This window comes from Cryptomeria japonica, chromosome 4, assembly GCF_030272615.1.
Source record: "Cryptomeria japonica chromosome 4, Sugi_1.0, whole genome shotgun sequence".
NCBI classification, from domain to species: domain Eukaryota; kingdom Viridiplantae; phylum Streptophyta; class Pinopsida; order Cupressales; family Cupressaceae; genus Cryptomeria; species Cryptomeria japonica.
The window spans coordinates 723,331,053-723,341,213 of NC_081408.1; the positions used below are offsets into that span (position 1 = coordinate 723,331,053).

At 31.5% G+C, this 10,161-nt stretch overlaps 1 protein-coding gene across 1 annotated transcript; it reads right to left on the reverse strand.

The window, feature by feature from the left end:
- Nucleotides 1–6,697: 6,697 nt before the first annotated feature.
- Nucleotides 6,698–9,791, reverse strand: LOC131057093 (cytochrome P450 93A3-like). Its single transcript, XM_057991281.2, has 2 exons — nucleotides 8,819–9,791; nucleotides 6,698–7,333 (listed from the first exon to the last, which is right to left on the reverse strand). Exons 1-2 carry the CDS (start codon nucleotides 9,716–9,718, stop codon nucleotides 6,698–6,700), a joined length of 1,536 nt encoding a protein of 511 aa, XP_057847264.2. The 5' UTR covers nucleotides 9,719–9,791.
- Between the last annotated feature and the right edge of the window lie 370 nt (nucleotides 9,792–10,161).

The window sequence follows — 10,161 nt, forward strand, 5'->3', positions numbered from 1 at the left end:
TTGAGTAGTGAGCTCTAGGCAGTGTGCCCAAATGCATGTGCATTCCCCTCTGTAATATTATTATACTCCTAATCACAATATTATAATATTGTGGGTTCCAATCCCACCATGGTTTTTCCCTTAACCGGGTTTCCATGTAAAAATCTTGGTGTTATGGTGTTGATGATCTTGGCTTTGTGTTTTTGCATTTACTTTACTTTATTTGCATAATGTGGTTGTATATTCTAGTTATTGAAGTCAATTTTGTTGAACACTGATTCACCCCCCCTCTCAGTGGTCCCTTGATTCCAACAAGAATTCCATTGAGAGTGGATCTTCCCTTACTCCTACATCTCAAAATTTAGAGGTTCGTTCCATTCCTCCTCCTATTCCTAGAGAAAAGGAAGAAAATGAAACGATATTGAGTGATGCCCTGACTCCTAAAGAAGCTCTAAATCATAATCTACAAAATCCTAATACGAGAGAATGTAGGAGATAACATCATGTTATTGATTGTGAGCTTGCTGTGAGAAGTGCACTTTCCTCTAGTGGTCCTTTGCATAAATAGTCGAATGATAATTTGGCCCCACCTCCTCGATGATTCTTACCTTCACCTACTCCTAGGTTTGATCCTTACTTTTCCCAATCTATTTGAAAGCTTAAATTGTAGATTCTAAGGGATTCTTCTTCTGCTCTTTTTGAAGCTTCTTCTTCTACTCTAAACAATAATGCTTGTAGTGACATTGGTAGCACTATTGTATCACCTATTGTGGTAAACTAGGATAATGATTTGGATGACATGGTTGAAACTCTGAAGAATCATTCCATGTTATTTTTTATATTTTTTAAAGCATTGACTCTAGCTCCTAGTAACACGCATAGTGATCCTTCCTTAGGGAATGATCCATGTATGGAAATAAATATATTTCCTTGTACTTTAGTAGTTGTAGTTCTTTTAGCATCTTGTTTGTCATCCATTGATGATGAGCAAGATTGGGAGGTATATGATCTTCTATAGATTGGCTCATAGTTGCATTACCCTCTTGTCTTTTGTATTTTCTTGCATGTAATATTTCCCTAGCGATGTGCTACTTGGTGTGTCTTTTTTTTGTTAGGTTCTCTCTGGATCACCCTTGATGTTCTATTGGCACAAGGATACAAAGGGATTGACACTATTGTGATATTCTTCTATTTATATCGTCATTATTCTATTTGTTGTAAATATATATTTTTTTCATAAATGTGCTTTTGTTGTACTTGTGCTCTTGTCTTTTGGGGATGATGAAAATTGTCGAGGAATTTAGGTCTCTTCCATGTTGACCTAAAAGTGTTTGTTTCTTCTCATGTGCTCTTCCTCCTTTGTACTTGTAGTTCCACTATATTTTGGGGATCAAGTCAATTCAGAACAATCATATTGATATATATTGTTTATCTTATATTCATACTAACCCCAAATCTTTGGATCCCTATGTACTCTTGTATGATCTTGTTTGTACGTGACATCACCTTAAATTTTCTATATTGGGGGCATTTTGTTGTTGTGACATGCTTTTATTCAAATGTATAATACCTTAAAGGAAATTGCTACTAGTTGATGTACATAATTACTTTAAGGTGGGGGCATATACATTCCTCTATGTGTTTCACTTTGTACACACACTATGAGAATATTTGTTCACTTTGATCACACACCATGAAGTTGTTTATTATATTGCAACACCTTTTAATTATTCTTGACAACACTTTATCAAAATTACCCAGTAAACAACACATTTTGCTTGGTCAATAATCTTTGACATTGTTGGTGTGATGTTCACCTAGTATACCAAGGGAGTTTTACTAAATTATGAAGTCTTCACTTGTTCACGAGCCACCTCGTATAACACAACTTGATACCCTTGTGACTTATGAACCATCGAGGATATGACTCCTAGTAAGTATCAGATGATATTTCTAGTCTTAGAGGTCATGCTTTGTTTGTTTGTAGACATGCCTCCTAGAAATTATTTCGGATCTTACTAGTCCTAGAGGTCATGCCTTTTGTTTTTGGATATGGCTCCTAGTAAGAGTCTGTGGATCTTACTAGTCCTAGATGTCATACCTTGTTTGTCGCATATTCTTTGTGTATGATTTGTGCATGTGTTGTGTATGCTCCATGTATATTTTTAATGATGATCAAATTTTTGCTAATCCTTGTGGTTTAAATATATGTTTACTTCATTTTTTGTATGCCTGACCTTTTATCTTGATATTGTCGATTGATAGGATCCTAAGTATTGGGAGCTACCACCTTTGTGATCTTGGAGTTATCTTGTCTCTTCAATGTTTTGATGAAAGTATATTTGGCTTCTTTGTACTTTATTGTGTGAATGAACGTAGGTGGGGACTAAATATAGTATCGTAAATTGTTGATGTTAACAATTTCACTCTAGTTTTAGAACCTATTTTGGCATGTGTTCTTGATTTCGAGACCATTTTGGAAAACTTGGTTTATTCCTCAATTCTTGGCCTTTTTACTAGCACTAATTTAGGGCACCTTCACCCCTGTCTTGACAAAATGGGCTCAAATTTCAAAGGATTAAAGTTGGTCTTCAAATTTGTGTGAATCTACCTTGATTTGTTGGCCTACCCTAAAAGTTTATTTCAAAAAGATGTAATTTGCATAATACAAATCCCTTTCCCATTTCAAAGTCTAGCATTCATTCTAAATCAACCTATGCAATCCAATTCAAATATCTATATTCAAGGAGCAAAATCATTCAAGTATTTAAGTCTACTACAAAAATCATGATCAAGTATGTTATGTCTTTTCATGTTGAAAGAATTCATGAACATGTTGTCGTACTTCATGAGCATCACATCAAGCCTTGTATGAGATTCAATGAGAGGGTTTCATATTTGAGGTAATATCTTATTATTTTAGCATTTCATCATTTGTTTATCCTTTGTCCTTGCAAGGACACACACTCTATCACAATTCTTAGTTGTTGTGTTAGTGGGAACACTAACACGAGATTTTACTTAAGAAAGATCCTATACAACACAACACCTTTTCCATGTTTTTCATGTGTGTATGTACACATTTGAAAACACAAAATTTATAGTTGAACATAGTAGATCATGATAAATAGTGCCAAACTTTAAAGAGACAAAAAACCTCAAATTAGGGTGCCCAATGCCCTTGTCGTACTACTTTGACCCATATTTTTAACAGATGTGTGCAAAACCTCTAGATCATATTTCAAATAATCTTTTGAAACCTTCCTCACCTCTAGACTAGGGCACCCAACACTTCTGCCTTGCACATTAATCTCTTGATTTCAATGCCAAGTTCTTCTTTGTGTCCTCATCTTAGATTTACTTTATTGCTTCTATATTTCATTTTGTACTGTTAAATTTAATCATTTTACTATTGTTAGCCTAGTTCACATATACACACTTCACTATCTTATTCTTTTGCAAAAAGGAACATAATCTAAGTGCCTAGCTCTTCCTCAAGGATACAACAATTAGGCCTATTCATGTTCCAATGTTATGAAGGAATTTGGGATCTTTACATTGCATTAATTAGTCTTAGTGATTCCATTTTCCAACATCTCATTATTTAATGAACTATAAGTTTTTTCGTATTTTAAAATTTATAAGAAACTTTGAATCTACGAGTTTAAATCTCTATACTAATTTTCAATAGGAAATAAATTGCTAAAATAATAGAAAAATTGATCAAACCTTTATATATCATACATAATTAGCTACAACTAAAATAATCTTTAAAAATAAAATGCAATAGAAGTTGAAGTAGCAATCAAACTAGTTTAAATGATTAAATTAAAGGTTGAGGCTCGATTAGTATAAACCTAACGAATATAATCACTTAGACCTAAACACAATTTTACCCAAAATCTTGCAACACATTAATTACGTGCATTCACATATTTTTGGCCAACAATGCTAATTTGAAAAACCAAATTGTAGTATGCATACAAAGAACTAACAAATCTAACAATATTTAGGATTAGGCTTTTTGATTTCATTACAAATTTTTAATACATGAACATCGTGACTAGTCACAATCATAATGCATAGATCACCATACAATAAGTGAAATAAACTTGCATACAACCTATCAATTTACCAAACTAGAAATAATTGCAGTATATAGTAAATACAAACCTAATTCAGAACGCTATTTATAGGCTATCCACAATAACACATAACTTGTAAATTACAAGAAATTGTACGTTTATTTCAAACAATTATGATTGTATTTTAGTAATTATTGATTGTAAGAAATATGTATGATTGTTTATAGATGGACACAACAACAATTATGATAGGTTGCCTCACACTAATGATTGCAATAACAATCAACTACATATTAAACTTGTTGAAATATTTTACAACCAATAAATAATCCATCTATTAGACTTCAAGATTTCCATCCTCAATCAAATAGCAATTTCATAGGATTTTCGTCTTCTAAAACACACTTAGCAAGAATTTGCATCCTTGAAAACTTCAATTCAAAAATTCAATTAAAAAAATAATTCAAATACATAATGAGAGCATTAGATTTGTCTTCATGACCATTAAGTTTGGGCCCTTAGATTAATTTACTTTCCCCCTTAAAAATAAAAATAAAATAAAAAGTGAGCTAATATTGATTAATTACATCATTTAAAAGTACTTCATAGGCTGGGAATTCCAAAGATTAGTCATGCATTGGAAAGCTAAAGATAGGAAGAGCACCATAATATGTCAATGTAGATGTAATGTGATAAGGTTTGTGAGTTGTCTCTTCACTCTACTTTTCCCTTTAACTAAATGTTTTAGATTACTACAAATGAATAGAATAGCTGCTTTACCTAGAAAAGTTGTGTTGTAAGCATTTTTCTTTTTAATTCTAATTTGAGATGGGTGTTTGTTGGGAATTTGACTTGCGAAATTGATTTTATATCTATTAGTTTATATTTATGTATATCTATTTTGATCCCCAAATTTTGTATTATTTTTTTATTTTTTAAGCCTTTGAATAGTTTTATAACATGTGGGCTCATTTTCTTATAGTTTATATTATATCTAAATTTTCAATTTTCAGGGTTAAATTTAAGGTTTGGGTTCATTTTCACTTTTTAAAATATTTTACATATAAATAATTGATTAAAAAAAAAGAAGTTATTGAGAGTTTAATTTAATAAATTTGTGTGTCAACATTTGTTATGTATTTGTGTTTAATAATATTTATTTGAATATTATTTAATATTTCAAAAATGAGCATTTTTTATATAACAAATATTAGTTGTAAAGTTAAGACTTTTAAAGATGGTTTTGAAAAATATAGTTAATTTTTACATTTCAATGGAGAGTAAGGATCAAAATAACGTAGATTAAACTAATTTGTTTTAAGTTTAAATCATATCCACGATTTAAAAATTTGATTTTATGTTGTCTATTTTTGTTTATTTTGTCTAAATTTTATAGTCTAGATTGAAGAGAGGGCGTTTAATCATAAATATGAACAATTGTTAAATTTGGGCATTCATAAAAAAATATTGTAAATTAATTGTTTTGAACATGGTATTTAATGTGCATAATCATCAAAAAATAATATTTATTAATATTATTGATTGTGTCTAATATAATATAAACACCATTTTGTTAAATTTGATTATTCAAATAAAATTACTTTTCTTAATTATTTAACATCAATAACCAATTCTCTCTATGCTTACCGATAGTATTTCTACTAGCTAGCTGATTATATTTATGAAGTATATTTTTATGAACTAATAAATAATTGACGGTATTTGATTTTTAATGATAATTTTAAAATATAACATGTTTGTATTTGAAAATTATACTTTTATATAAATCATGTGAATATTATTTTCAAAATATTAATGTTTATGATTTTTTAAAAATATATAGGGAGTTAGCATGTCACCATGTTAAAGAATTTGATGCTCATTATTGTTAAGTACATTCTTAAACTTTACAATTTTGAAGATTAGAAGATGATGATATTGCTATCAAGATTCAACTATGTAGTTTTTGAGTCAACCATGTTTCTTGAGTAGTGGTTCATAAGAACCCATCTCTCATGAGAATGAATGGTCCACTTAGCATTGGATCTTCTTGGGAGATCACCCATCCCAGTACTACTCCAACTCAAGCGCGCTTAACCACAGAGTTTCCTCCAAGATTAAACGGGTTTAATCTTGGAGGAAACTCTGTGGTTAAGAACACTTGAGTTGGAGTAGTGCTAGGATGAGTGACCTCCCGAGAAGGCCCAATGCTTCACCTCTGTGAGCATCACCTAGATGCAACGAGTACTAAGTGGACCATTCATTCTCATGAGAGATGGGTTCTTGTGAACCACTACTCATGAAACATGGGTCAATGAGCTTGACTAAAAAAAACACAGTTGAATCCTGATGCTCAATATCATAATTTGACTTGCTGTGAAAAATATCTCCTACTTATCAATTAGAAGTTTGTTTATAAATCAATAACACAAAAGTGTGATTCTAGACCAATTAATAGATTGTCACAAGATCTACATTGGACCTAAAATACAATAAATTTACTTCATGTTATAATAGAGTTCTTCATGGAATGAAAAATAAAGTTCTATAGTCTAGCTCCCACCATAATAAACCGTTAAGGAAAAATCCAATATCCTTATTACATGAGTTAATACCTTCAAACTCTAAAAGATCTAACTAGATTCCCAAGTGGGAAGCTGGGAAAACCTAGGGGTGGCCTTGCATTTCAAAGGATTGGCCCTAGAAATTGTCAAGCCAACACCTTCCTCCATGTCAATCTCTTCTCCATCATTTACCTTCCAATCAAAACACTGAATCATGGCAGCCAAGGTTGCGTGAATGAAATACAAGGCAAGTGAGGTTCCAGGACATCCTCTTCTACCACTACCAAAAGGTATAAGATGAAAGTGTTGACCCCTCACATCAATACTAGTACATGCATCATTGCTAAGAAACCTCTCTGGTTGAAATTCAAGAGGATTCTCCCAATAATTTGGGTCTTGTCCTATGGCCCAAATGTTAACAAAAACTCGGGTCTTTGCAGGAATAAAGTAGCCTTCTATATTACAATCCTCTGTGGATTCCCTCACTGCTAAGGGTGCTGGAGAATGCAAGCGTAAGGTCTCCTTCACTATTGCTTGAAGATAACTCATTTTTGGAATATCCGAATCTTCAACAAGTCTTTCACTTCCCACAACAAAATCTACTTCTTCAGGAACTTTTTTCATAATCCGAGGATTTCTCATAAGTTCTGAGAATGCCCATTCTGTTGTAATGGCTGAAGTATCAGTACCCGCAGCAAATATGTCCTGTTTAGTAATCAAAATCAATTAATAAAAACAAAAAATCCTTAAAACATTTTTTTAGAATAACAAACTCATATTAATAGAGAAGCCTTCTAAGGCCAAATCTACTCTCAAAACATTGAACCAAAAAATTGTAAAATAGTATGAAACAAACTACAAGTAAGCAATTATGTTGATCATATGCAATGGTCACAAATTTTTTATTTAAAGATTTCAAATAAATTTTATGCTTATTTTCTAAAAAATAAAATTATAAAATAATTCTCAAGTAAATAAAATAATATAAAAAATTCAAAAAATCCTTAAAACATTTTTTTGAGAATATTAAAGTCACATTAAGAGAGAAGCCTTCTAAGGCCAAATTTGCTCTCAAAACTTTCAACCAACAATTTATAAAAATATTATGATGTTGGAGTCTTGCCTTAGCAAGACTTGATTCCTCATGGGCTCATTAAGACCCATTCAACTTCACCAATAAACCAAGGGTCCATTGACAATTATAAACATTTCAATATATATACCAGCTATAACCACTTTAAATTATAACAAAACAAAAGAAAAATTACATATAACAAGAAGTCATCCAAAAAAAAAATAATTAAAAAAAAATAAGATACATTTGTAGATCATTTTCTTTCTTATTAAACTTACGAATTACAAACATTTAAATTAATTTATATTTAAAAATATTATATTTCAATAAAATAACAAAAATATCTATCAAATTTTTAAATTTTTTTTGTATCGTTACTAAAGACATTGATTTCATATGGGTGTTCCACAAACAATTAATATTTAAATTAATCTATGTTTAAAAATATTATTTTTTCAGTAATTAAAATAACAAAAATTATCTATTAAATTTTATAAAATAAGATATTTTTGTATGATTAGTAAAGGCATTGATTTCCTTCTCCCTAATGATATGGTGTGATGACTAAATTCTGACATTGTGATTCTTGCCATCATTATTCAAATTCTTTGGATTCATATTGAAGTTGATGTCCCCTCCCTGATAGTTCTTGTTGTTGCTTCTGGTTTACTTTAACGTTTTGGATCACACTCTGTGATCTATCATCAGGATGATCATGAAATAGAAAAATAGAGTATTGCAGATCCATAATGATTAAAAAAATAGAACATGAAAGGAGAGAGGGAAGATGTTGCACAATAAAACAAGAGAGACACAAAATAAATATTAATAAATAACAGATACAAGTAAAATATTAAATACTCTCATTTGATGATAGATCATATAATGTAACTAAAACATTGATGCAAACAAAGAAATAGAAGATTAAGGACAGAACAATCACTGATACTGATTCATAATAATTCAGATGAAAAACAGTCAAAAAAAAATAATATAACAAGAGGGTATGTTCCACAAGCAATGATTGTTTGAACTCTTCTAAGTCAACGGATAATTTGGCCTTTGCACATCTCCAATAGATGTATGAATTGAATTATTCAGATTCAGATACTTACCAGGATGAATGCCTTGATGTTCTCCCTGGTAAGCTTCATCTCTGCTTCTTCATTATTGGAAATGGAGAAGAGAATGTCAATAAGATCCTTGGGCCTCCCATCACTATCAGCACCTCCTCCTGCTTCTGCTTCTGCTTCATGCTGCTTCAAGATTTTCTCAATGAAGTAATCAAAACGTTTGTGTACATCTTTCATCTGTTTCTCATAACCCTGCAAATCAAGATTCTTGCACACATATATAAAGTCACCCAGATTAAACTTCCCAGTCAAAAGTGCAACCTCCTTCAAGAGCTTCCTGCATTCAACAGCCTCTGTATCAGTACCAGAGCACCTTGTGCTCATGGCCATTCTGGATATAACATTACTAGCCATGGAAATCAACTCAGAACCCACATCAATAACCTGCCCTTGAACAGAATTCTTCAAAATTGTCTCCATGAAAAACCCTAATTCTTGGGTTCTAACAGGCCAGAAATTGTCTAATTGCCTGCCATTCAGAAGCTCATTCATGCAGATCTTCCTCATGTACTTCCAGTATGGGCCATAGGGAGCAAAAGAGAAATCTGCACAGTTGTAGGCCATGTATTTTATGGCAGCAGATTGGGGCCTTGATGCAAATTTACTTTCATGGGTCTTCAGAAACTCCTTTGCCATATCTGGAGAAGAGACCACAACAGAAAGTACAGATCCCAAACGTATTTGCATCAGAGGGCCATATTTTACGCTTAGTTTTTGCAGAGCTTGATGGGGATGAGTTCCTAGTAAATGTAGATGCCCTATTAATGGCAAAGCCATTGGACCTGGTGGCAGCAGACTCTTCTTGCTACCACCAAACAGGATTTTGAAGATTTTATATGCTCCTAATGCACTAAGCAAGGTAATAATTATTGAAAGATCCATTGGAAACCAGTTTCAGAGAAATCTGCTCTAATGATATTCAGGCGAGGTATCTAATTCTAATTTATAAAGAAAAGACTAGGTGAGAGTTCTAAAGTCAAGAACATTGTGACAAAAACAATCAAGTTTTTAAATATACAATGTATATTTTGGTTATTGCAGGAGGAATGCTAAAGATAAGAAGAGCTTCCTTTTCAGTCAACTTCTTCCTTCAATTATTTAATGTTTGAGATTACTAGAAACTTACATAAAATAGCTGCTTAACTGAGAACAGCTACGATGTGGTTTTTTTTTAACTTTTAGTTATATCAAGAGCCTTTCTCTGATATTAAAGAATGGTATGTCTTTATTTTGTATATAAGTTAAAACATCTTTAATATATAGATTGTAAGTGGTTTCTGGATTCAATTGTGTAAGAATTTTTGCATCAATATTTCAGATCATAT

Excerpts from the sequence above, each read along its gene's own strand:
- LOC131057093 (XM_057991281.2), bottom strand. The coding sequence starts at position 9,718 with ATGGATCTTTCAATAATTATTACCTTGCTTAGTGCATTAGGAGCATAT. Across the intron at positions 7,334-8,818 it reads ACATCAAGGCATTCATCCTG|GACATATTTGCTGCGGGTAC; the intron begins GTAAGTATCTGA and ends ATTACTAAACAG.